The sequence below is a fragment of the Peromyscus maniculatus genome, chromosome 8 (assembly GCF_049852395.1).
Source record: "Peromyscus maniculatus bairdii isolate BWxNUB_F1_BW_parent chromosome 8, HU_Pman_BW_mat_3.1, whole genome shotgun sequence".
Taxonomy (NCBI): domain Eukaryota; kingdom Metazoa; phylum Chordata; class Mammalia; order Rodentia; family Cricetidae; genus Peromyscus; species Peromyscus maniculatus.
Window position 1 is genome coordinate 82,618,246 of NC_134859.1, and position 27,906 is coordinate 82,646,151.

The 27,906-nt window shown below is 43.4% G+C and overlaps 1 protein-coding gene across 3 annotated transcripts in view; it reads left to right on the top strand.

Moving 5' to 3' along the window:
- The window catches only part of Znf652 (zinc finger protein 652), a 58,986-nt gene extending 32,353 nt beyond the window's left edge, over positions 1 to 26,633 (top strand). For 2 of the 3 annotated variants that reach the window (XM_076543202.1, XM_076543201.1), the window contains exons 2-6: positions 7,073 to 8,225; positions 11,009 to 11,156; positions 11,461 to 11,576; positions 12,023 to 12,167; positions 21,482 to 26,633. In XM_076543202.1, coding sequence (XP_076399317.1) covers positions 7,329 to 8,225; positions 11,009 to 11,156; positions 11,461 to 11,576; positions 12,023 to 12,167; positions 21,482 to 22,014 — 1,839 coding nt within the window. In that variant the 5' untranslated portion in view covers positions 7,073 to 7,328 and the 3' untranslated portion in view covers positions 22,015 to 26,633. Of the gene's footprint in view, positions 1 to 1,585; positions 3,165 to 7,072; positions 8,226 to 11,008; positions 11,157 to 11,460; positions 11,577 to 12,022; positions 12,168 to 21,481 lie in introns of those variants that run through there. The other variant, XM_006971925.4, reaches the window with a different exon arrangement.
- Positions 26,634 to 27,906: the final 1,273 nt, after the last annotated feature.

Consider the following 27,906-nt stretch of genomic DNA (forward strand, 5'->3'; position numbering starts at 1 on the left):
GTAAAATTCAGAAGATGGCTTTGGATCTTGGGAACTTATGTTACAGATGGCTGTCAGCCACTGGGTAGGTGCTAGGAACCAAACCCAGGTCTTCTGCAGGAGAAGCCACACTGAGCTATTTTCTCTAGCCCATAGTGTTATTTTTTGAGGCAGGATCTTATTTGTTCCAGGATGACCTTGAATGCTCTGTAGCCTAGGCTGGCCTCAAATTTGCTCTGTAGCCTAGGCTGGCCTTGAGTTGCTGATCCTCCTGCCTTTTCCTCCTGAAAGCTGGAGTTACAAGTGTACACTACTCGGCCTGGTTCCATTTGTTTGTTTGTTTTTTTAGTGCTGAGTTGTGAGAGTTCCTTGTATGTTCTGGATACCTGACCTTTATCAAACTTATGATTTATTAATATATCCTGCCGATCCTATGTGTTGCTTCTATCCTCTTGATAATCATCCTTTAGTGTACAAACATTATTAATTTTAATAAAGTTCAGTTCATAGTTTTTCTTTAGGAGTTTGTAGTTTTTCTTTTCCCCTCTCCACCACCTCTGCCTCCTCCTTGTCTCCCTCTCTCCCCTTCCTCTTTTAGTTTGGCTCACAGTGTGAGGGTATTTGAACAGAAGCATGAGGTGGCCAGCCACACTGTGTGCCATCAGGAAGCAGAGAGATGAATGTTTTTGCTCATCTGATGTCCTCCTTTTTATTCAGTCTGGGACCACATTCCATGGGATGGTGTCATCCACCTTCCAAGTGGATCTCCTTGAAAGTGCCCTCAAAGACGTAGGTGATTCCAAATGCAGTCAAGTTGACAGTAAAGATTCATTGTCCCCTTGTTAGTTTGACATCTGAACACATCACTGTTAAGCCTTACTTCACCACTTCGCCTCACAGGTTTATGTCCATCTCATACTGCAAAATGCATTTTACTCATCTGTAAAGTTCCCAAAGTATTAAGATCATAATATTGTTCAAAAACCCAAGTCTAGACTCTCCTCTGAGATTCAAAGAAATGCTTTAACTGTGAGTCTATGAAGTAAAAACCAAGTTACCTACTTCTAGTATACAAAGGCACAGAGTAAACCTCCCTAAGAAAATGAGTCAGGTCAAACGAAACAGAAACCCAGTAGGACAAACACTGTCTGAAGCTTGGGATGGGATCCTGAGCTCCAGTGATGTTGGGTAGCCCTGCTTTCAAGCGCTGCTGAAGGTGGCACACATAGCCTGTGTCCTGGGTTGGTCCCATTCTGTCGGTGACTTTCCTTGGTAGATATCCCACAACCCTAGCATCTCCAGTATCCTGATTTCTCCACTGAAAAGTAGGCTTCACTTGCTGTGCACTTGAGTGACTGACCCCAGGAAGGCATTTTTTAGATGGTTTCCCAGAGTAGAGACTGCTCTTCAGCAATTTCAGTTCCAGCCTCACCTTGCAGATGGGCCTCTCCTGGAACACTTTTCCTAAGAAGGTTGCTCTTCTGTGGTGCTAATCTCTTTAACAGTTTTCTCTGCACCTGCTTTGTCTATATCCCTAAAGTCACAGCTCTTTTCAAGTAATATGCTAAGCATATTTTTTCTGCTTTTTCTCACTGTAGATATGACTAAGAGAAGTAAGCAGTAACTGTGCCACAACCTGGATATTTGCTGTTTAAAATTTCTTTTTCAAAACAACTTAGTTCATTAATTTGAATTCAGTCTCATTCAGATTTTCAGGACATGGGAAGAATGCAGGTAATTCTTTGCCAGAATGTAACGTAAAAGGCCACTAGCCCAGTTCCCCTAGACCAGACCTCCATTGGTTGCATTGACATATGGGTCTTCCAGACTCCCGTTAGACTGGCCATCAGACTGCATTCTAGGGTTTCTCAGCCTCCAGTGCCAACCTCTTCCACATTCCTCTCCCAAGCCAGTTGCCAGGGCCAGTGAACAACACAGTCAGGCTTTGTCACAGCAAGAGCCCCCTTCTCCATAGACACTTTCTTTGTGCCAGCTACTTTTCTCATTGCGGTGACAAAGCAGTGACTGAAACGTCTTAAGGAAGGGATGTTTGTTCTGGCTTAAGTTGGAGGGAAAACAGTTCATCCTGGCACAGAAGGTTTGCTAGCTGGTTGCTGGCTGGCTAGTCACATGGTGTCAGCAGCCAGGAAGCAGATACACGCAGAGGGAAGTGAGTGCAATCTGTGTCTGTGTGTGTCTCAAGGGTGGGATAGGACAGGATCTCCTGGAATGCAGGCTATGTGTGAACTTGCTTTTAGTGTGAATGTCCTTGCACTGGTCATTCCTACTTTCCATATGCTGACCAGTACCAGTGGCTTTCACTTCGTTTGTGTTTGTGTGTATATGCCCATGCATGTAGACACTCAGATGTTGATGACAGGTCTCTCCACTAACTGCTCTCCACTGTGTTTTTGAGAACCTGAACCTAGAAATTACTGATTTGGCTACACTGACTGTCCAGCAAGCCCCAGGGTCCCGTCTCTGCATCCCCAGGACTAGGATTATAGACTACTACTGTGTCTAGCTTTGTATTCATGAGTGCAGAGACTGAACTTAGGCTTATTTGGCAAGGATTTCACTGACTGAACCATCTCCCTATCCCTTGCCTTTTCATTTTTAACTTTCCCTTTCCTTACTTTATCTTCTTCTCATTTACTATGTAGTAGGGTATGCAGCATGCTATATATACATAAACCTCTGATCTGCCGATCACACTTCTAACCTCTTCAGAACTGGAAAGGGAGCCAGCACCCAGTCCTCTGTATAACACGGAAACTTGGCCTGTGAGATTGGATTCAACCTTCACAACAGCCCTTGGGGGAGCACTCTGAGAATGGGTGAGAGTTATCCCCCTTGTCTGGGGTCATAGACCTGGGCAGGTAGCATATTGGGGTACACAATAAGTTCTTGAGGCTGTACTTTGCTTCCTGCCTGACGTCTGTAAACCATGTGCTAACCTTTCTGTATACGACTTCAAACTTGATCTCCTTTTATGTTGTTAATTCATTTCTTTTTTTAATAATTTATTTAAATTTATTGTATGTGCATTGTGTGAAGGTGTCAGATCCCCTGAAATTGGAGTTACAGACAGTTGTGAGCTGCCATGTGAATGCTGGAAATTGAACCCAGGTCCTCTGGAAGAACAGCCAGTTCTCTTAACTGCTGAGCCATCTCTCCAGCCCCTGGTAATTCATTTCTGACCCATATATGTGCTAGAGAAATAAGAAAAGTGGGTAGGGAGCTAAGGGGGAAAAACAGAAAAATTCAATTTATATGCTTTCTCTAAATATACACTATAGATAAGAAAACAAAATCTGCTTTTTTCTTAGCTTGGAGCTTGGGGCCCTAGGGACTCATTGGTATGTTTTTAGAAGTGGGCAGCAACCTGAAAACTGCATATGAAATTTTCTGTGCTCGTTTTCTGGGGGTGGAGTGATGATTTTTAATTTTGAAGAGAATCTTACAGTATTAGAGTTGCTACTAAGAAGAGTTGTATGTAGGCTTGCTAGGAGGAAAAGGCAGGTGGCGATGTGTTAGTGATTCATCTTTCCCATTGGCTGTGTTGTGGGTATGTTATGGTTTGGACTAAACCTTCCCATCTGTTCAAATATTTTTGTTTTAGACTATTTATTTATACCTGTTGGTCTAAGACTAGATAAAAAAAAATTTCCCCCCAAAAAAAGGTGTTACTTTTTGAAATGCCAAAAAATTTTACTAGAAAGAGAATAACAGATCACCATCATCTCCTGACACTATTCACACATCTAAAGTGTGTGTGTGTGTGTGTGTGTGTGTGTGTGTGTGTGTGTGTGTGTGTGTTTAAGCTATGTGGTGCACACCTGTAATCCTATTTAGGAGGCAGAGGCAAGACAGAACCCAAAATTGAGGCCACTTTAGGCCGTATAGTGAGACTGCTTGGCCAGCATGTATGAAGACCTGAGTTTGGTTCCCAGCACTACTTCAGACTTGGAGTGGAGACACCTACTGGTGATCCCAGCTCAGGAAAGAGAGGTGGCGAGGGGGGTCAGAAGTTCAAGGTGGGAACTGCAGAGATTGCTTAGAAGTTAAGAGTACTGACTACTCTTCCAGAGGACCCAGGTTCAATTCCCAGCACCCACATGGTGGCCCACAGTCGTCTATAACTCCATCCCAGAGGGTCCCATGCCCTTTTCTGGCTTCCTCAGGCACCAGCTGTGCTCATAGTACAGAGAGAGACAGACAGACAAAACACCCATGCACATAAAATTAGTAATAATTTTAAAAAGAAGTTCAAGGTCATTCTGAGTTACATAGTTTGAGGCCAGCTTGAACTATATGAGACCCTATCTCAAAAAATTAAAGTATTTGTGACTTTTAATTTTTGTGAAATATAAAATTGTAGGGCCAGGCATGATGGTACATACTTTTAATTCTAGCACTCTGGAGGCAGAGACAGGCAGATCTCTGTGAGTTCCAAGCCACTCTCATCTATAGAGAGAATTTCAGGTCAGCCAAGGCTGCATAGTGAGACCCTGTTTTTTTTTTTTTTGTTTTGTTTTGTTTTTTTTTGTTTGTTTGTTTTGTTTTTTTGTTTTTTAAGTAAAGAAGACATTTCCTGTATATTCTCATTCTCTACATAGGTTTTCTTTCTTTTTTGTTAGCCATCTTTATTTATTATTTTATGTGCATTGGTGTTTTTGTTTGCATGTATATCTGTGTGAGGGTGTTGGATTCTCTGGAACTGGAGTCACAGACAGTTGTGAGCTGCCATGTGGGTGCTGGGAATTGAACCCTGGACCTGTGGAAGAACAGCTAGTGCTCTTAACCACTGAGCCATCTCTCCAGCCCCTTGGTTAGCCATCTTAAAGATAGACTACTGTGTTAAAAATGTGCATCCTACAAAACTACCCTTGGTCATGGCTAGACTGAGCCCTTCCAGTACCCCAGCATCAAACTTGGTATACAGACCAAAATAACTTTGGCTTTGGGATGTTCTCTCATCCCTTCCTCCTGGACACACAGGTGGGCAGAGCCACACCATGTTTTCTTCTGGTTCTTGACAGGTGTTGAATTTTAATAGAAACTATCTCAGTAATACACACAAAACTCCTTACCTTAAAAATAAACAGTTCCTTTTGTTTAAAACATATTTCTGCCTATAGATGATGTTTGTGGATAGAACTGAATAATGGAAAGTGCTTTGAACGCTCATTGGAATTCCATAGGTCTTGAAATGTAGCTTATTTAGTATTTGATTGCATCTTTGGCCCAAGGGGCTTTTATTTGGTGAAAGTTAAAGTTGCTTAAGCTGGCTGTGTGATGAGTAATACATACTTGGTTTTGTTCTTGTGTGGAAACGTGGGGACTGTTAGTGCTTGCAAGTCATTAGGTAGTACCTAGAAGCAACTCTGCTTTGTTCTCTTCTAGCTAGCTTGTTAAAACTCCTGTAATACCTAACAGATGGGATGCACTTAAATGTTCAACAAGTATGTGACAGAGTGCTTTGTATAAATGCAAATCCTTATGATTATTTTATAAACCAGAGAATCGGCCAAGCTTTACAGTTTTGTGGTTTGCTGCCTTGGCTCCATTTTTTGCACTGGTAGACTACTAAGGTGTAGATTGTTGGTACAGCTTAGGATTGAGAGTAAAAATTCAGGTTAGAAATTAACTCTACTTTTTAGTCCCTTTATGAACCTTTATGAAGTTGGTCACACCTTCTCTTCCCTAATATTATGAGTTGTTTTATCTAGAACAGGTCAGAGAGGCGTAGGTGACTCCCGTTCGACTTGTTAAAGTTAACATAGCAGTTCAGCATCGGGTGTACTGAATAGCTTCTTATTAAGATTATTTTTAAGAAAAGACAATATAGCACGATTTCATCTATTCAGGGCAAGTAGAACCAGTTTTATTAAGAAAAAGCCAGAAGTGGTGGCTACACCTTCAATCCTTGCACTTGGGACCAAGGTGGCCTCGTCTGCATAGTGAGCTCCAGGACAGCCAGGGCTACATAGTGAGACCCTTGTCTCAATTAAAGGAAGAAAAAAAAATAAGCTTTACTTATTTTGAATTAACTAAAAATCAACCCCAAAGTTTTGCAGTAGGTACAAAGTAGATAGGAATAGAATTTTCTCCAGTGCCCGCCACATGACAGGCATTCAGTAAACCCCGGCTTCCCCCGTTTGTCAGCCTGACAGGACAGTTCCTTCGGCGTTAGTCATTTGACTCAGCTGTTTCTGGCTGGCTAACCAGCACTAGGAGGCATGCTGCCAACAAATTGGATGCCCTTCTGATTTTTTTTAATGGATGGTTTTAGTTTTCTTAGAACCACATCGACCTAGTGGTTGCCAATTCTCAGAATTTTGACTTCTCCGCAACTGACACATGAAAAACCACCCAGCTGTCGAGGGGATCTAGTAAGCTGTGCAGCACATGTCAGAATGCTCCGCTTTACCCTGACAGACCTGAAGGCAGTTAGTTCTGTTTACAGTTCACTCCTAATCACCAGAGGTCCACACCGCTCCTGTTACCACCTTTGTTGTGGGTTCTCCCTCTCGTGCATGTGGTGGCTGATGCTGAAGGAAACTGCCTGTAGGGGTCCTTGAGTGTCCCACGGCCTCTTGTGTCACTAGACTGATAGCAGTCGGTCCTGCGGCATCCGGCACGACAGACATCATGCAGCAGCAGTAGGTAGTTATTTAGTCATTGAGGACTTGTTATCTGCTAGCATGAACTTAACAGACGTGGCTCTTGGCTGATAGAATGTACATTCTGACTGAAAATGGGAACTCACACAGCCTGTAAAATAATAACCATCCAAGCCGGGCGGTGGTGGCGCACGCCTTTCTTTAATCCCTGCACACGGGAGGCAGAGGCAGGTGGATCTCTGTGAGTTCGAAGCCAGGCTGGGCTATAGAGTGAGTACCAGGAAAGGCACCAAAGCTACACAGACAAACCCTGTCTCAAAAAATAATAATAATAGTAATAATAATAATAATAATAACCATCCGTCATGGTTTATGGAGTTTGATTTTAAATTTTGTATGTTGTGAGAAACACGTGGCCTAAGAAGGAAATGGTGGTATAATTTTCCCCGTTTTCTTTCTCTTTGTAGATAAGGCGTTCCAAGTCCCTTGTGGCTCTCTTGGGAGGAGAGTCAGAAGTGCTCTCCGCTCTTGCCGTAAGAACAGCCAGGTTTGACTTACATGCTGGCGCTCCGACACTGAGGAGCTGCACTCGGGCTCCAGGAGTTCCTCGTTTTCACTGGAGTGGTTAGTTCTCTGTGGATGGAGACGGATTGGAGTCTTGATTGCCCTGTGTTCAAGGTTTCTCCATAGTCTGCACCGCTTCATAAACTGGGCCACTTCCCAATGAGCTACACAGCCAGTCCTTGTGAGGAGCTGGCTGAGAACCGTGCAGCACATGCCGCAGGGATGGCACAGGAAGAGAGCCGTCGGAGTCAGGCGCCACCCACCTTCTACCACGGTGCCAGCCAGGAGCTCGACCTGTCCACCAAAGTGTACAAACGAGAGTCTGGAAGCCCTTACTCTGTGCTAGTAGACACCAAGATGAGCAAACCGCATCTCCACGAGACGGAGGAACAGCCATTTTTCAGGGAGACCAGGGCAGTGTCTGAGGTGCACACTGTCAAGGAAGACCGGGAGAATTCTGACGACACGGAGGAGGAGGAGGAAGTCTCTTACAAAAGGGAGCAGATCATAGTGGAGGTAAACCTTAATAATCAAACATTAAATGTGTCTAAAGGGGAAAAGGGTGTCTCTTCTCAGTCCAAAGAGACTCCTGTTCTTAAGACAAGCAGCGAGGAAGGAGAGGAAGAGAGCGAGGAGGAGGCCACAGACGACAGCAACGACTACGGAGAGAACGGACGGCAGAAGAAAAAGGAGAAGCGAGTGGAGAAAGTCAGGGTTACACAAAGGCGAACCCGGAGAGCTGCCTCTGTTGCCGCAGCTACCACTTCCCCTACACCTCGCACAACTCGAGGCCGGAGGAAGAGTGCAGAGCTACCCAAGCGGAAGAAGCGGGCCGCCAAGGAGCCCAAAGCCCCAGTCCAGAAAGCTAAGTGTGAAGAGAAAGAGACTCTGACCTGTGAGAAGTGCCCCAGGGTCTTTAATACTCGCTGGTACCTGGAGAAGCACATGAACGTTACTCACAGGCGCATGCAGATCTGTGATAAATGTGGCAAGAAGTTTGTCCTGGAAAGTGAGCTGTCCCTTCACCAGCAAACAGACTGTGAAAAAAACATTCAGGTAGGTCTCATCACCGAGAGGGCAAACTTTCCAGGATAGAACCTGGCTGTTCAGAGTCATCTGGTGTCTGCCCAAGAGAATAAATACAATAGAGGCTGAAGGGACAGAGTTCACCAATTTATCGTTTTAGACGCTGCTGCTTGGGTCTTTTTCAAAGCCAAGGCTTAATCCTGTATTTCAAAAGTGTTACACTTCCCTGACGCTGGACTAGTGGGAGCCCAGGCACACTGGAAGGGGGATCTGTTGTAGATGATTGACTGGGATGTAAAGTCAGCTCCGGCTTGGCACTGAGAGTCACTGTTGTAGGACCCGGGAGATGATCCACTCTGGCATCTTCAGTCAGGGTGGGAGACACTGAGTGAAGGTCAGGAGTAGAGCAAGGTTCCTTTCTATGTAAAAGGATGCCAGAGGCTAGCGCAGCTGACGGGGACAGAGACCATAATGACTCAGACCTGTGGAAATGGAAGATCTCCTGCAGTGTGTTTCTTTTCACCCGTGGAGAGATGGCAACACTAAATGTGTCAAGAGGCGAGCCCGTGGGAATATGCAAACTTTAAACAGAGGCTGAGCTGTTTGAAAAGGTTGCTTACCTGGCAGTAGGTTACATAACATTGCGGTACAGTATTGTTAATGTGACAAAAAAAACTGTATTATGAGAGGTTAAGAGGTGTTGAATGCATTGCAGCTATATTGGTTTATCCGTATGTTTGTGTGTAAATGTATATTCATACAAGGTAAGTCTGTTATGTTTCCATATGTATAATAATCTACCATTTTAAAGCTGACTTTTTAAAAGATAAATTGTTATACTTTTGGTTTGGGAACTGCTAATATTGGTGATCACCTTTAATTTTTTCTTTGACAATTAATTTTAATCAATGACTGAGGTCAGTGGCTTCCTTTAAAGAGATTTAAAAATCCACTGATTTGGCTTGTGTATCATGATTGAGACGTGCTGGGTAAATAAAAGACTCTGCCGTGTTCCCCTGCAGGTGCCTGGGGACCCTGAGTTGGTTGCAGGGTCAGTCCAACAGAGCATGGTACAGTGCTGCCCCCTAGAGGTCAAACGTGGATTTCATAATGGCTCCTTACTGAAAAGGCGTTCCTCCTCATTTCTGTCTCTAGGAGCTACTTGTTTTGTGGGTTCTTTTTCTCTCTTCTTTTCTTTTCCTTTTTTCTTCTTTTCTTTCTTTCTTTTAAAAAACTTGAATTTGCTAAAGTTACAGAAACAGCAGTTCTTATGAGCGTCTGTGCTTTTCCTTGTTATGGTATGTTCTCTTGTGCTTGTGTTGTGTGGTTCTGCTGAATGAAAACCTCCTGCATTCCCAGGCTGGTGAGATGGTTCAACAGTTAGGAGTACTGGCTGCTCTTGCAGAGGACCTGAGTTTGTGCCCAGCACCCACATGGCAGCTCATAACCATCTGTAACTGCAGTTCCAGGGATCCAGCACTCTCTTCTGGCCTTGGGCGCCAGGCACACACACACACACACTATACATATATACAGTTGGCAAAACACTCATATACATAAATAAAAATTAAGAAATAGTTTTCAGAAAGGAGGCCCTTTACATTCCTAAAGAACCTTGTGTTGAATTTCTTTGTACAGCTCCTGATAATCCTGGCAACCTCAGGCTCACAGGGTAGTCTGTCCTTTCCCAGGGCAATGTCCAGCCAGCACCTGTCTCTGAGCTCTTGAGTCCTTCTTGCCTGCAGTGGCCGTGGTACTCAAGAGGCTTTAGTAACTGAGTTCTCTAAGTTTATCCCTCAGAGCCTGGCCATTGTCAAGAACTCTCTGGAGAGGTGTTTTGTTTATTTTGTCATACTTTATGCCAGGGTGCTAATGAGCCATGATTTGAAGAGCTGGGCATTGTGATGTGAGGAGGTCTGGAAGTGTGAAAGAGGAGGAGGAGAAAGGCCAGCGGTTAGAGGTTATGGTGCTTCTGTCTAGGAAATGGCAACAGAGGAGATTAGATTCGGGGAAAGTTAGTAAACCTTGAGCATTTGTTACAGAATTTTTCAAAATGGTGTTTTCTAATGCAGAAGGACGTTGTTATAGTCTTCAGATCTATAATGCTTATGTATCTTGCCTTTATTTATGCTCATTTCATACTTCTGTTCTCTGGTAAACACCTCATAACTGTATGACACCCTGAACTGGGACAGCTGTGCTTGCTGGTCTATGTCATAAGCAAGCCTGAAGGTCCAGCAGGTGTACTAGTGTATACTTATGTTCCCTGCACCTGGGACATAGAGGCAGAATCATGATTTGAGGCTGGCCTTGGCCAATAGTAAGTTAAGACCACCCTGGGCTCTGTAGTGAGACACCCTATCTCAAAATAAACAACAACAACTATATATATGTGTGTGTGTGTATTTATATGTATATATATGTATGTGTATGTATATATACATATATGTGTGTAGGTGTGTGTGTGTGTGTGTGTATGTATATATATATGCCAAACAAAGTGAATGTTCTTTTCATAAGTGCAACACTGAAGTGGTAATAGCAATTAGTTCTTTGTTGTTAGTGGAGCTTTCCAAGTCTTGCCTTAGATTCTGCCATTGTTTATATGCTACCAAGGTTTCTAGAAACTGGATCTTGGACAGTAGGATATACATATGTTGGTGTTGGAATGTGGACTCCATGGAGGAATAGTTTTTTGTCAAGATTCTGACCTTGTGCCACAAATCTAAAGTAGATCCATTTCATCTGCCAGGAGGCAGGATGGCCTCCTGAAGTCTCCATAAATAAAGGCTCTTTCTGTTTATCCTGCTCAGTGTGTTTCCTGTAACAAATCCTTCAAGAAACTCTGGTCCCTGCATGAACATATCAAGATTGTCCATGGATATGCAGAAAAAAAATTTGCCTGTGAGATTTGTGAAAAGAAGTTCTATACCATGGCTCACGTGCGGAAACACATGGTCGGTAAGTCTCTCTGCCCTCCTCACTCAGCCTGTGGTGGTCTCTGAAGTACTCTGCTCCACGGTAGGCAGGCTGTGTAGAGCCGCCATACTGCTGTTCGTTTTAACTCCTTGAGACTAAATGCAGCAGGTCTCAAGCATCGCCAGGTCGGACGGCACAGTCTTTCCACCTAGAGTTCTCCTGAGCACTGCTGTCCCTTTCCCTCCGGAACACTTCTGTTAAAGGGCCACACCTTAGGACGTCTGTCCCTTCCAGTCTGGGTGCTTTAGTGGAATTGTTTTGAGTTTGAATGTATTCTGTGTTACAGCACACACAAAAGACATGCCATTTACATGTGAAACCTGTGGAAAATCTTTCAAGCGCAGTATGTCACTCAAGGTGCACTCCTTGCAGCATTCTGGAGAGAAACCCTTCAGATGTGAGGTAAGGAACAGGCCATACCCAGACCAGCTCCAAAGCTAGGGTGTGTTGATGATGCAGCCGTGAGAACAGAGTGCGGGGTGCAAAGCACAAGGCTGGGTACCACTGAAGCTTCGGATGTGCACTTCAGATGTGCGCCGGGTTTGGGGGTCTCTCACGGCTAGGAAGAGAAATGTCTTGTTAGCACACAGTCTTTAGGTTAGCTTGGCAGTAATGCGCAGTAGCTGACTTTTCTTTCTCAGTGATTCAGAAAAGCTGAGTATGAGCCAGTGATAATCACATGAGAAAATTTCCCCTGTTTTCAGCTGCAGGAACATAGCAAATCCAAAGAGCCGCCATAAGCAGCTTGTGTTTTGAGTATGAAAGCAACCTATAAGGCTGTGAGGGTAGGCTGGAGTGACGCTTCTGTGCTTGGCCTCCAATCCCATCCATCCCTGTGTCCCCTGCAGAACTGCGATGAGAGGTTCCAGTACAAGTACCAGCTGCGCTCCCACATGAGCATCCACATTGGGCACAAGCAGTTCATGTGCCAGTGGTGTGGCAAGGACTTCAACATGAAGCAGTACTTCGATGAGCACATGAAGACGCACACTGGTAAGGATTTCTTGGCAGGGCACACATGGCCCCACCTGCTCGCTGGTAGTCATTTGGGGATATGTCTTTAAACCCAAACATAACTTTATGTTATTTTCCTGTTTTGTCTTGTCTGGAGGTGAAGTCCTGCTGTGCAGCCCAGGCTGGTCTCAGACTCACAGCAATCCTCCCGCCTTGATCTCCTAGGTGCTGAGGTCAGAGGTGTGCACCACCATGCCTGGCACAGATTTGCTTTGTAAGTGAAAATCTCACTTTAAGCCTAGGAGACAAAAATTGATCTACAATACTGAAATTTTCTCTTATATTTATAACTGCTTTTAAAAGATGTGTTAATGTGAATGCCTTTTGAGTTTGTGTGTGTTTGGTCTTTGTTTTTTGTTTTCTGAGACAGACTGTCCTACTGAAGCACAGACTGTCCTGGAACCCATAGCAATCCTCCTGCCTTTGGCTCCCACGCTAGGATTACAGGTGTGTGCCACCGTGTCAACTGTAAATGACTTGTTTGTTTTGTCTTATTTTTTGAGACAGGGTCTCTCTGTAGACTAGGATGGCCTTGTCTCTGCCTCCGGAGTACTGGGATTAAAGGCATGGGGTTTCACACCTAGCCTTCTCAATATTCTTCGAGTTGATTGGATTTGATTTACCAAAATTCAGTACCTTTCAGGAAAACATCCACTAAATGTTTCTTCCAAAAGAATACAATTCACTTAGCTTTTCCTCTTCCCCATTATCAGAAGAACACATGCTTATTAAGGGCCGACCAGGAATGATGGCGCACGCCTTTAATCCCAGCACTCGGGAGGCAGAGGCAGGTGGACCTCTGTGAGTTCAAAGCCAGCCTGGTCTACAGAGCAAGATCTAGGACAGGCACCAAAGCTACACAGAGGAAACCCTGTGTTGAAAAACCAAAAAAGAAAGAAAGAAAATGAGGAACTAAATAAAATCTTACCACAGAGAGTACCAAGATTTAGCCAAATAATAACATTTTGGCTAATTTAACCTATTTTATTATTGTTATTTTTTTTTTGTAGGGGAGGGGGGTTTCAAGACAGGGTTTCTCTGTGTAGCTCTGGCTGTCCTGGTACTCTCTCTGTAGACCAGGCTGACCTTGAACTCAGAGATCTGCCTGCCTCTGCCTCCCAAATGCTGGAACTAAAGGTGTTCACCACCACCACCTGGCTCCTATTTTATTTTATTTTTTTTAAAGATTTTATTTATTATTTTTATTTTATATGTATGAGTATTTTTGCCTGCATGTATGTATGTTCACTGCATGTGTGCCTGGTGCCCTCGGAGGCCAGGAGGATACTAAATCACCTGGAACTGGAATTAAGGATGATTGTAAACTATCATTTGGGTACTAGGAACTGAACCTGGGTTCTCAGCAAGAGCCAAGTGCTCTTAACCACTGAGCCATCTCTCCAGCCCTCTATTAAAAAAAAAAAAAAATTCTTCCAAGGGCTAAACGTGTAGCCAGTGATATAGCATGTGCTTAGCAGGAGCAGACTCAGTAACCAGTACCACAGACAAAACAACTTTCAGCTTTTAACAAGGTCTAGGCAAGTACTGTGTCTACAGTGTCCATGCATGTGATAATACAGTTGGATCTTTATACTTTATCACAACCTGCTTTTATTTACTTTTCTTTATTTTTTTTATTTTTTTGGTTTTTCGAGACAGGGTTTCTCTGGTGTTTTGGAGCCTGTCCTGGATCTCGCTCTGTAGACCAAGCTGGCCTCAAACTCACAGAGATCAGCCTACCTCTGCCTCCCAAGTGCTGGGATTACAGGTGTGCACCCCTGCCGCTGCCCGGTCCTGTTTACTTGTTTTTAGACTATCTGATGTGTGTGACTATTTTTGCCTGCACGTTTGTATGTGTGCCATGAGCATGCCTGGTGCCTCTGGAATTTAGAAGAGGGTCTTGAACCCCTAGAACTGGAGTTCCACATGGTTTCAGCCACCATGTGGTGCTGGGAATCAAGCCCAGCTGTCTAGAAGAGCCATTGCTCCAGCACCCTGTAACATGATTTTTAACTTTCTTTATCATATATCATATCATTATCAGTAATATAATTTTATTAGCTAGATAATGGTCCTTCTTGAAAGTTTACTATGAAAGTAGCCATCTTTTATGTACAGATATGCCAGAGATTATCTGGTTTGTTATACTTAGTATTTCATTAGCACAACCTTTATAACAGTCCTATAAAGTAAAGGATGTTTTCTCTTTAGCCAACACCCTGTTGGATATTTAGGTTGTTTATGTCCAGTGTTTCTATTATAAATAATGCTGTAATGAATAACATCATTAATATTTCCACAATTATTTACTTAGGGTAAAGCTCTGGGAATGGGGTTAATAGGGCAAAGAGACATGAACATTTCTCACCTGATGGTGTGTATCACAAAGTTACCCTCCTCAACTGTCCTCACCACATGGGCATGAAAACCCACTTCTCGCCGGGCAGTGGTGGCGCACGCCTTTAATCCCAAAACTCTGGAGGCAGAGGCAGGCCGATCTTTGTGAGTTCGAGGCCAGCCTGGTCTACAGAGTGAGATCCAGGACAGGCTCCAAAGCTACACAGAGAAACCCTGTCTCGAAAAATCAAAAAAAGTAAAAAAGAAAACCCACTTCTCCAGCCAGAGCCAGAAAGCCCTTCTGACTTGATAAGTGAGAAATGGTTTCTTGTATTAATTTGCACTTTTAACTACTAAATAGGATTGAATTTTTTTCATTTGTTTATTGAGTAGTAGTATCTGTCTTTTCTGAATTGCTTATGCTTTTCTTACTGTTGACAGTAGGTCTTGATGTGTTAAGTGTATTAGACTTTGTTTAACACCAATATTGAAATACCTCCCATCCTGTCTTTCATCTGCCTTTCAGGATTGTTTGTGATGGTAAAGCTGGGAAAGCAGCAGGATGGTGGGTTTAACAAGCCTCGCTTGCAAAATTGTGCAACTGGTTGCCCTCTAGTTCCATGGCATTAAATAAGAATGACTGTAGTGTCTGAGAGAATACAGGATTAGAGAGCTTTAGAGGAGAAGAGAGAAAGCCGGATGACATGACATTTATACGTAGAAGCTGTTTGGGTGGGAATCACACCCATTGTGGGAACTAGCATCGATTGAGTTATTTCTTGGCAGTTAAAGTAAGGCAGATCTTTTGTTTATTTTATGTGCATTGGTGTTTTGCCTGTGTAAGGGTGTCCAGTCCTCTGGAACTAGAGTTACAGACAGTTGTGAGCCGCCATGTGGGTGCTGGAGATTGAAACTGAGTTCTCTGGAAGAACAGTCAGTGGTATTCTTAACCCCTGAGTCATGTCTCCAGCCACATAAGGCAGATCTTACCTAGGAAAGCTGACCACCATCAGGCAGGGTTCCTAGTACAGTCTAGGCACAGGGTAAGTTTAAAGCAGAATGTTTGCTGATTGTCCTCATACCACGTGCGTAAGGACACCAGGATGAATGAAGAACTGGTTTCTGCCCTCCAGAAATGGTCCACTGACTAACAGTGATAGTGACAATAACTCTGAGCACCTGTGTGCCGGATGCTGCTCTAAGCACGAGCTTGTGTTTATTCCACAGTGACCTATTTGGGGGGTTGTTGTCTTTAGTTTAAAATAAAGAAGCTGAGGTTAAAGAGTAAATAATTTGCTCAACACAGCTTTACTCTAACTGGACACTCGGTGATTCTGTTACTATTTAATGTAACAAGTAATAAAACAAGGTATATTGGACATTATAAATGTAGGAAGCATCATCACGGGGTCTGGTTCTCGAATGGGCTTTGCTCACTGTAGTCAGCAGCTCAAGATCAGAGGTTCTTAGATATGCTACATGGTCCTGATGATATCAAATTGCTTATTTATTATATGTGAATGGCAAGTAGTTTGGAAGACTTATTATTATTATTATTATTATTATTATTATTATTATTATTATATGTGTATGGATGTTTTGCCTGCATGTATATCTGTGTATCATATGCTTGCCTGGTGAAGAGGCCAGAAGAGGGTGTTGGATTCCTGAGACTAGTGTTACAAATGGTTGTGAGCCACCATGTGGTTGCTGGGAATTGAACCCAAGTCCTCTGGAAGAGCAGCCAGTGGTCTTAACCATTGAGCCATCTCTCAAATCAGGTTTGTTTGTTTCTGTCCTAGGGATTAGGGTCTCAACATGTGCTAGTTAAGTCCTCTACTGCAGAGCTACATCTCCAGCCCAGGCCAGAACTGTTAATGCCTTTTGGTCAACATTGTTTGCTTAAACTAAACTCTATATTAGAAGCTGAATTATGAGAAGATTGCCAGGGATAGAGAATTAGCAAAAGAAGGTAATGTAATGATCTAAATGGTGAACACCATACTTCATTGAATCCATGTTGCTTTAAGTTGTAAAATTAATTTATATGCTGCTGAGAAAATGTTGTAAATTAAACAGTGATATGCCATTGAATATAAGGTAAATGACAGTTTCAGGGGCATTAAAATGTGAGAAGAAATTCCTGTTTTTACACTTTTAAAAATATTTTTAAGAGCCTACTAAGGCCAGGCATGGTGGTGCACACACACACCTTTAATCCCAGCACTTGGGAGGCAAAGGCAGGCAGATCTCTCTGAGTTTGAGGCCAGCCTGGTCCACATGATGAGTTCTAGGACAACTAGGGCTCCGTAAAGAGGCCCTGTCTCAAAAAACCAAAAATGGGATGAAGAGCCTCCTAAATGAAGCTGCTGTGGTAAGCAAGCTGGAGACAGCCCTTAGCTCCACAAAGCTTATGCTCAGGCTGGTGGGTGTGGAGACTAGCAAAGGCTGATGGCAGTTTTGTGCTGACAGCTTGGGAATCCACTGAACTAAGAGGTCATGGATGTGCAAAGAGGCAGGAGTATAAGACATGGTACTGGAGAGCAGGACACAGAGGCTCTAGCATAAACCTCGTATGAAACCTCTGGACTTAAAGAACAGTGAGAAAGGTGTGGCTCTTCTGGTGAGGGACAGTTTTGAGAGTTCACCTTGGCTCCAGTGAGGGGTGAAGAACACAGATGGTAGACCAGTGAGGTGAAGTAAGGGTTGGTCCCAGAGGCTTTAGAAGATCTTCTAGGTAGAAAATAGTGGAGAGTGGAGCGGTTTGCTCCGTAGGATAATGAGTTTAACTTGTTTTGTTAGTTTTGAGATCTGTGGCACATTCAAGTGGAAATGACCAGTAAGCAGTGTGAGACCGGATTGAAAGCTCAAGGAGATTTACATGAGATAGATGGATGGATTTCTGATGCTGCCAAAGATATTCATGCCACGTAGGCAGGAATGCTTGGAGTTGTGGGACAGATCACTGTTCCCCATGCACAGTGCAAAAGACAACCACCCAAGTCCTCTCTGTCTTCCTTGCAGACTCTTGTTCATTTATAATGCCTTTTTTTTTAGTAGCAAGATAGCTTTATTTACAGCAAAGTGATAGATAGTACAGATTGTGGAGAGATGTGCTGTCAAGATTGACAGCAGTATAATGCCCTTCTTCAGGCTACTTACAATTCTGCTTCTCCAGCTGGGTCAGCTGGGTCTACTAGGTAGATCCCTAAAAAAGTTAATGTGCAGGCTTTTCTAGTTATCTTGTGAATTCAGCTGTCCTCTCCAGCCCACATTTCCCAGCCTTCTTCAAAGTGGAGCATGGTACAGTGGTTGACTTCAAACATTACATTTTATTTTATCTTAAGCTTCAGAGTAACCTTAATACCAGCAATTAAGCACAGGTAGGCAATGAGGCCAAATAAATGAGTCAGAGGTACAGGGGTAACGGGTTTATGTCAAGTGAAGGCATGTGACAAAAATGTGGAAATTTTTGCTAATATATTAAGAAGTAAAAGATTGGCCAGGCAGTGATGACACACACCTTTAATTCTAATACTGGGGAAGCAGATGCAGGTGGATTTCTATGAGTTCGATGCCAGCCTGGTCTGCAGAGAGAGTTCCATGACAGCTAAGACTACACATGACAGAGAAACCCTGTCACAGAAAAAAACAAAAGTAAAAGATTACTAATTCAGCCGGGCGATGGTGGCGCACGCCTTTAATCCCAGCACTCGGGAGGCAGAGGCAGGCGGATCTCTGTGAGGTCGAGGCCAGCCTGGTCTCCAAAGTGAGTTCCAGGAAAGGCGCAAAGCTACACAGAGAAACCCTGTCTCGAAAAACCGGAAAAAAAAAAAAAAAAAAAAAAAAAAAAAGATTACTAATTCAGTAAGATTTTTCATTTGAATCATGGACTTGTAATCAGCCCCAACTCCTTTGAAGCTTTCTCTGGCAAGTCACAATGGCCAGGAGATTATGAGTGGAGATGATTAGAGAGAGCTAGAAAATTAAACATGTTAATTGAGAACCTTCAGTATGTGCTGCTTGTGAGTGGGGTGTGTGTGTGTGTGTGTGTGTGTGTGTGTGTGTGTGTATGAATGAATGAATGAATGGTGAGTCAGAGCGTATGATCTCACTAGACTGGTCAGTGAGGTCCTTGCACTGTTTCCACGTGGCTGCTACAGATGACAAACAAGGACTTTCAGAGCAAGGATGGGAGGTCAGGGCTGAAGAAGGTAGCACAGCTGTCCTTTTCAACACTTTACTAGGGAACAATCTTGTTTCCCAGAACTCAGGAGACTGAGGCAGAAGGATTGCCATGAGTTTAAGGCCAGCCCAGACTACAGAGTGGTTACCAAACCAGCCAGGGCTACATAGCAAAAACCTATCTTTAAAAAAAAAATGTGTATGTATGTGTATGTATGTATATATATATTATTGAATAAGAAAGTCATGTTTATTTCAGCAAGACAAATACAGACAAGTATTTAAAATAAGAATGGGCTGGAGAGATGACCCAGTGTTAAGAGCACTTGATGCTCTTGAAGAAAGCCTGGGTTCAGTTCCCACACCCATATGTTGGCTCACAACTATCTGTAACTTCAGTCCAAAGGCTCTGGTCCCTTCCTCTGGCCTCTGTGGTCACCAGGCATGAATGTGAAACATACATGGCAGGCAGTACACTTAGACACATAAAATATATAGACGTGTATATATGTATGTATATGTATATATATATATTTTTAATAAGGCTGGGCGTGGTGGTACATGCCTTGGTAATCCCAGCACTTGAAAGTCAGAGGCAGCTGAATCACTCTGAGCCAGCCTTATCTGCATATGGAGTTGTGGGCCAGCCAGGGCTACATTTAAAAAAAGAAAAACAAGAAAGAAAGAATGAACCATCTATAATCCTGTTACTTAGAAATCCTGGAAGTAATCTTGACAATACAATGTGTTTCTTTCCATGCCTTTCCTGTGCATATTTTACATGAAAGTGGCTAATGCTATGCACATATTTTCATAACTTGTTTTGCTTTACTAATAGATTATAGATACCTTTACATAGATTTCATGGTAATAATTATATTCCTATGCTATATACAATTGTTTCCAATGGCATTTCTCTCAGATGGATATAACCAGAATCACTTAGCATGCAATTAGAAGAGTTTGTTTGATTATTTACATATATTTATTTGGGGGTGAGGATGACCTTGTGGCATGGAGCATTTATGGTGGTCAGAGAACAGCTTTTGAGGTCAATTCTCTCCTACCATGGGGGTCATACTCAGGTTCTCAGGCGTGGCAACAAGTACCTTTACCCACTGAACCATCTCACTGGCCGTATTTGAAGTTCTTAAGATGATTAAAGGGAAACTAAGCATGATGACTCAGGCCTGTGACACCAGCACTTGGAAGGTGGAGGCATGAGACTCAGAAGTTCAAAGTCATCCTTGACTACATAGGAAATATAAGGTCCCCTTTTGGGATGTATGAGACCCTGTCTGTAAAGGGAAGAGGGAAGTGACGGAGGAGCCAGGTACTTGTGGTTCACACCAGTAATCCCAGCGCTCTGGAATCTGAAGGCAAGAGATCTTGAGTTCCGAGCCAGCCTGAGATACATAATGAAACCCTGTCTTAAAAAAGAAGGGAAGGGAGGAAGAATGAAGAAAGAAGATGGAAGGAAATGGATTAAAAAGGAGCCAAGCTAGGCCCAGCATTCAACCAGAAAGATGAGTGTGAGTCACAGTAAAGGCTCTTCCACAAGGGGAAGGCAGCTCTATCTGACCCTTTAGTTCCGTTCTTAGGAAGCATGGGTGGCTAGGGTGGAGTTCTGGCTTCTGTGAAGGAGTCAATAGGAGATCCAGCTTTCCACTAGAATAATAAAGAAACTGGACTATGGTGTGGGTAAAGAGGTGTTTGTTCCTGGTTATGAGTTATGAGTTACATAAAAAAAGTAAGAAATGCATTCTTTCATGCATGTAGAAATACACCCATAGGGTAGGAAGTGCTGTAAAAAATGCATTCTTTCATGCATGTAGAAATACACCCATAGGGTAGGAAGTGCTGTGAGAAATGCATTCTTTCATGCAGGTAGAAATGCACCCAGAGGGTAGGAAGTGCTGTGAGAAATGCATTCTTTCATGCATGTAGAAATACACCCATAGGGTAGGAAGTGCTGTGAGAAATGCATTCTTTCATGCATGTAGAAATACACCCATAGGGTAGGAAGTGCTGTGAGAAATGCATTCTTTCATGCAGGTAGAAATGCACCCAGAGGGTAGGAAGTGCTGTGAGAAATGCATTCTTTCATGCATGTAGAAATACACCCATAGGGTAGGAAGTGCTGTGAGAAATGCATTCTTTCATGCATGTAGAAATACACCCATAGGGTAGGAAGTGCTGTGAGAAATGCATTCTTTCATGCAGGTAGAAATGCACCCAGAGGGTAGGAAGTGCTGTGCGAAATGCATTCTTTCATGCAGGTAGAAATGCACCCAGAGGGTAGGAAGTGCTGTGGCTTCTGTGCCAGCAGCACAGACTGCGAGCTAGACTTAAGGGTTGCTAACTTGTGCCTAACAGATCACCTTGGGCAAGCTAGCCCACAGACAGTAGGGATAGTGTCCTGCCTCGTCCAGTTGCTGTGAGAGTGGAAAGCTACCATGGAGTGACTGGAGCAGAGCAGGCTCCCTGAGCAAGCCCTGCTGCGCAGTGGTGTGAGCACCTGCTGCAAGTCAGGGCTGGTGGCACAGCAGTAGTTAACCGGCAGAGACAAGGGTCATAGGTCACGCCTGCAGCGTCCACCACGGCCTCGAATTTCCCCTTCCCCTTCCAGCACGGTAGGTTATAAGGTGTGTTTGTGCCTCCTGTGACCTGTTAAGTCTCAGTTTGGGGAACAGAATGCTGAGGGGAAGCGTGAGTGGCAGGCACACATCTTCACACCCCGAACATCAACCGTTTGTCTGTGCTCATCTCAGGAGAGAAACCTTTTATCTGTGAAATCTGCGGCAAAAGCTTCACCAGCCGGCCCAACATGAAGAGGCATCGCAGAACTCACACAGGCGAGAAGCCTTACCCCTGTGACGTGTGTGGCCAGCGGTTCCGCTTCTCTAACATGCTGAAGGCCCACAAGGAGAAGTGCTTCCGGGTGACCAGTCCAGTGAACGTGCCGCCAGCTGTCCAGATCCCTCTGACCTCGGCGCCCGCTGCTCCCGCTCCAGCTGTGCCCAACACTCCCACCAGCCCAGCCCCCGCAGTCAGTATGAACCCCGTGGGCGGCGGCGGCGGCGGCACGCTTCCCTCAAGGCCCGTCCCGCACCCTTTCTCACACCTGCACATCCACACGCATCCGCACCATGCGCACCACCTCCCCATTCCACCTGTGCCTCACCTGCCCCCACCCCCGGCCCTCTTCAAGAGTGAGCCCCTAAACCACAGAGGCCAGAGCGAGGACACCTTCCTGAGGCACCTGGCAGAGAAGAACAGCGCGGCCCAGGCCCAGCATCATTAGCGCCCGCCCGAGTGTCACCCCCGCGGTGAGTTGGCAGAAGGGTGCAGCTGTGCCTCTCTGGGGTCTCCCTGTCTCCACGGCTCCCGAATTCCGGGCCTTGGCCATTGTGCTGGTGAACCATCAGACTGACCCGAGGGAGTGAACAAGAAGACTGCCCTCGCAACCAGGGGAACCACCGAACTAAAGCTCAGTTTGCTTGCATTTTCTGATGACTTTTCTAAATTTCAGATACTCAGACTGTGGGATTTTATAATTTCATATCAGCGGATGAGGTATGCTTGCTTTTATATCCTGGTCTTCTCCTCAAAGAGGAGACAGGCCTGGTTTCCTTTATACTAATCGGGGAGGCTGTGAGATTAATCCAGAGCATTAACTGTATCACTGTGTATTGTAATGAATTCTTTTCAGCTTTTGGTGCTGACTGCAGTCGAGCTGGCCACGTTTCACACAATATCAAGCATTATAGAGAAGATGGGAATTTTCTTCTTTGTGTAGCTCTTTTAACACACTCTTATTTTACTACAGAAATTATTTTAGAGTTTTTGTATAGACTTTAGTAGTCTGTTTCTAAAATGAAATGTATTTCAATAAGCTGTGTAATTTTTTCAGTGTAGCTAAACCCATGTTGTAAAATAGATAAATTTTTTATAATCATCAAAATGTGATTCTTAAAGATACATATAATAAGTTCTATTTCAAATTTATTCTTACATCCGTACAACTCAAAGGTGCTTCTGAGACTGGATGGGGGTCAGCAGACCAGGTTACTACAAAAGCAAGGTTCAACCCAAGTGCTCAGGAACTTGAAAACCCCTGCTGGGCACTCAGTCCGTCAGGCTCCCGGACACCTCCATCCTTGGTGTCCCTTTGCGCCTGTGGATTCAGTGGGTGCTGTGCTGGGGTGGGGTCATCAAAAGCTTGCCTGATTTGGAAATCTGAGGCACGGTGTGAACACCTTCAGAAGGAAGTGGCAGAGGATTCCTTTTGATCACATCTGTTCCTCACTTCTGTAGGAACTGTGTCATGCTCAGCTGTTAGGGGAAGATAAATTGGAATCTCTTATTTTGAAGTTGCTGTGTTTTCCAAGAGTTGGTAAGAGAAGCTAAATGGTGAACTGAAATCACAGATACTGTAGTTGCTGATAGTGGCTGAGAAATGGGGGGGAGAAGACAAATTGGCTTTTAAGTTTCAAAATGTCTGCGGTCTCTAAAGTGTGGGTGTCCACACTGATCTGCACCTGCCATTTCTATTGTAGTGAGAGGAACTCCCCTGCCCCAGTACTGCTGCCCCATCCTCGTAGGTAGGCGTGACAGCAGCATCTTAGATGAGGAAGGAGCGACAGCTCTGCCCCGGGCACCTCACTCGGTCACTTGGGGAACTTGCACAGAGCGTGGCCACCCTGGAGTGGATTATGTGGAAAGCTAAGAAGGGCTGACACAGTGGTTTCAGTTCAGCTGGCAGATGTGTGCAGGGAGCTACACACCTTACACTTCTTCACCTTAGAGAGCGAGTCCAAAAGGGGGCCACTTACCTTCCCCTTCTCTCCTTAAAAATCTCAGAACTCTCTCATTTCTCTTTCCTCAGGCTCTGAAATCAGAACCTTAGCTGTTATTTGTTTATCTTTGATATTAGATGTGCAGATATGCGTCACGCACTTTTTTTCTGGCCACTTAACTCTGCAGTGGGGACACATGGACTCTGGATTGAGCCGAGGTTCCTGCTTTTCAGTATCCTCCTCTACATTAGTTTTGGTTAATATTTCTAGATTGACTCCAGTTTCACCGTGTCCTCTGCAGTGATAGGAAAAATTGTGTGCTGAGGCAGAAAAGTATCTCAGGACACACTTTTCCTCTGGTTTAGGTATACATTTTAATAAATGGTAATTTTAATATTTGCATACATTCTTGGAGCACCCACACACCCAATCCAAGTAAGGAAGCCAGTTCCTCGTTTCTGACTGTTGCGCCTTTAGAGGCTCTCCAGTCACCTCCACAGTCTCCTTTGTATCCCATGGGAAGTCTGCAGATCCACACGTTCATGTAGACATATCAATATTTCATGGTCAAGCCTATAATATTAAAATATTTTTATCAAAAAAGTATAAATTGTAGCTTAGTTAATTGGTTGTATCTTATTTTATACTAAATGATTTTATGATATTGGGCAGAGATTCTGAATTCTAGACTGGAGGCTGTTGACTCAACCATTTTATGGATGTACTATGAATACTCATTGAAAAATTCAGGTAGTCAGTTTTGATTTTTTTTTTTTATTCAAATGACTATAGCCATAAGAAACTGTTTGCTACATAGGAAGTCCAGTAGTAACTCAATAACCACCACTATCCTTAACAGAAGCAGGAAAACAGGAATTTTAAACAATGAATTAGCACTGTCACACTGTGTAATTCTTACCTAAATGTATTGTGGAACAATCTAGAAATGCCATGTTTTTTTTCCTGGATAAGTATATCTTCCCTGACTTGGAATTTGTAGGGAACCTGCTCTAAAAACTGACTCTCACCAGCTTCATGTGTGAATAATGAGCATAATGAAATCCACACAGAAATGCTTCTGAGCACAGGGGCCACAGGGTTGGGCCTGAAGCATGCAGGTGCTTTGGGTTTAACGTGCTGAAGACTCAAACTCAGGGTTGAAATTGTGCTTGGGGTCCGCTCCTAGGATAAAAGTTGCATTGTGTGGCATGCCCGCCCTCGTGTGCTGCAGCACCCCAAGAGTTCTGCAGAACCCCTTACATCCTTGTTATCTGTTAGAAAAAAGGCCGTGGAGGAGTTTGCGTTCTAGGCCCATCTGTATTTTTGTCTTGTAAAGACACAGGCCACGTTCCAGAAGGAGGTTTTCTCGTTGTCACTTTATACTACCTTCAAAGGCCTGTATCATCACCAGGATTATTTGCTCTTCAAATGGTTTTTATTGTTGCAAGGATTACTTATTTACTTATATGTAGACCAGGCTAGCCTCAAACTCACAGCCTGAGGACTGGGTCCAGAGGAGTAAACCACAACAGCCAGTAGCCAAAAACTTTTTATTGTTGTCATTTTTTTTGAGAAATGGTCTCACTAAATACCCAAGCTGGCCTTGAACTCCCTACATGGACCATGGTAGCCTCAAACCAATAACTCCTCCCACCTCAGCTTCCCAAGAGCTGAGATTATGGGTGCCTGCTTCAGCCTGCCTGGCTTCTCCAAGGATGTTTTTGAGTTGGCATTACATTTTTAGAGGTTGGGTTGTACGGCTTTTGTTCTTTTCTCACAGATTTAATAAAAGGCTGCTGCTCTCAAATGGAGTCAGGTGAGCTCATACTGGGTTAGATTTCCAAACTGAACGAAAAGAAGAGAAACCCTTTAAAGGAATGTGGCTTCATTTTTCTATATTATTTTTTACTTGATTCTTATTTTTAGCAAATGGAGAAGTCTCCACATAAAACTTTAATAAAGTTGAAAGAAACCTTTGAAAATTATTTCCATGTACCATCTTAGGAACTCTAAATCAGTCCTTGTGCATGGGCCTTTCCGGAGTTGTCCTGTCTAAGAACCTCCTCATTTGGAAGCATCTTTCTGAGCTGGACCCCTGCCACTGCTAACCAGAGGCAAAATCTCGGATACTTTGAATTTTTTAACTCCTTGAAATTTCAGTTTTTATTATTGGATATGTATTTAGTTTCATTTTTGTCTCACTGGAAGATTTAAAATTTGAGACTATGAAGCAGAGAACTCCATTGCAGGGGTGTGTGTGTGTGTGTGTGTGTATGGGTATAATAAATCAGTATCTATATACATGTATATATATATGTGTGTATATATATACATGTATATATATATGGATTTATTCCCTCTTGCAGATTTTGGTTAGGAAAATACACTATGGTGGGTGAGTTTTTGTGTTAAAGAGAGAAAAACTAAAACTTCCATTAAAAGAACCCGTTTCAGTTAAAGGAACCCTCTGTTTAAGCTACTGTATGAAAAATACCACTTGTTACTTTGATGGTCCACATGATGTAGATTTTGATGCTGTTCCAGACTATCTGTGGAACATGTCATGAAAAGAAGGTATGTTACATATAACCATTTTATCAACGCTTTAAAAAAATCAGCTGGGATTGTTATAACTCTGAAGCTGAGCAAAACATTATTGGGTTTTAAGTTTTTTCTTTACTTTAAGTTAGAAAATTCCCCAAGGGTTCTCTCTTGCCATCTTTTTTTTTCTTTTTTCAGGAATAAAAGGTCATTAGCCATTAGAATAGTGGCGTTGTTATGCAATAACAGCTCACTAGCTGGTCTGCTTCTGTCATCTGTAGCATTCATGAGAAGCAATGCTGACCTTCCAACCCTGGAACTACCTCGATAAAGCAACCCAGAGATCCTCGCTACACTTGCTATGGAAGCCATAAACGTTGTCAATATGTCCACCTTCACAGTTCTATACTTTTATACTCGCTAGACTTTTTATAGACTTTTAATCAGACCTTTTCATCTTAGAGAATAGCTTTTGCAAGATTCTAAGGAAAATCAAATTCCTTGAATGTCCCAACTTTGAAGCTCTAGCTTCAGTAAATTTGTTTAAAGAGCCAGATGCCGTACCATTCCAACAACAAAATCACACATGTAAATCAAAACTACTTTGCAGACCTATATATTCTGAAAATAAATTCCTTTTTCTTGTTCCCTTAGTAGAGGCTGTGTTGTGATAGAGTGAGTCTTTCCACCCTGTTAACTGGGTGTTCTTGGTTGCTTTGTGCACAGTGACAGTGTTCCTGGTATTGTTTCTATTACTGTAGCCACAGGAGTGAGTAGTTACCTGTTCTTCTGACCCTCGGCTGTTGTGTGCGGCTTTAGTCTACATCACAGCTCTCGAGTGCCTTCAAAAAGCCCATGTCCTGGAACCTTCTGTCCCTGGTCTGGATCCTACCTCTGATTGTTTCATTCTGCATGACTGTTGGAATTCACCCTTAACCCAAAGGGCTTAACTTGCTACAAACCTGGCTAAGGATCGTGAACACACTTATGTTTTCTTCCCCATGTTGCTGCTCTTTCTCTGTATCTTACTCCCCACGTACGACACCTCTGTTACTACATCCGCCCTGATCCTTCGCCTTCTTCCTGTTCTTTCACTGAAGGCTGAGTGTTCTTTTATAGTCAGAGGTCAGCCAGTATGTCTCTGGGCCATCCTTTTCTCATCCGAAGTCTTCCTGAATGCCTACCCTTTCGAATTAAAGGAATACTGAATGCTGCTGTTGCTACACATCCTCTCTTTCATAAACGTTTCACAGGGTTCCTCCCGTGATCTTCTGTTAGTCATAGGAATTTAAAAGTGCTCTCGGGTTTAACAGAAGTCCTTTATTGATTTTTTTTTTTTTTGGGAGGGGGGATCGGCTCCTCTCACCCAGCCACCTGTCCCCTCACAAACCCGTTTATTTTATTTTCTAGTTGTCCTCTTACAAGTCATTTAAAAAGTGTAATTGGTGTATAATATATGAAAGATGTAATAAAAAGGAAGCTGAAGTGTGTTCTGTGTGTAGTATGTGCACTTACTTCATTGATTAAAAATTACTTAGCACCTGGCTGGTCCTTCCCACCCCAAATTAAACCTTGTGCTATGTAATGGGTTGACTGTCCCCTCCTAAAGTGGAAGCAGATGAACTCTTTCAGTGAGGAAATTGGATTTGTGTAGGTGAATGAACACTGATGAGTATTTGACCTTAGTCAAAACCTTTGCTTTCTGATTTACAATCTCCTGCATCTTTCCTGAAAGTTATTAGTACGGAGGCACCCAGGACTGAAAGCCGCAGGAGGTAAGAGTCTCAAAAGGCAGCTGTTGATAAATTTTTAATCCTTTTTGTCTGGGAACAGACAGGATATTAATTGGTGGGACA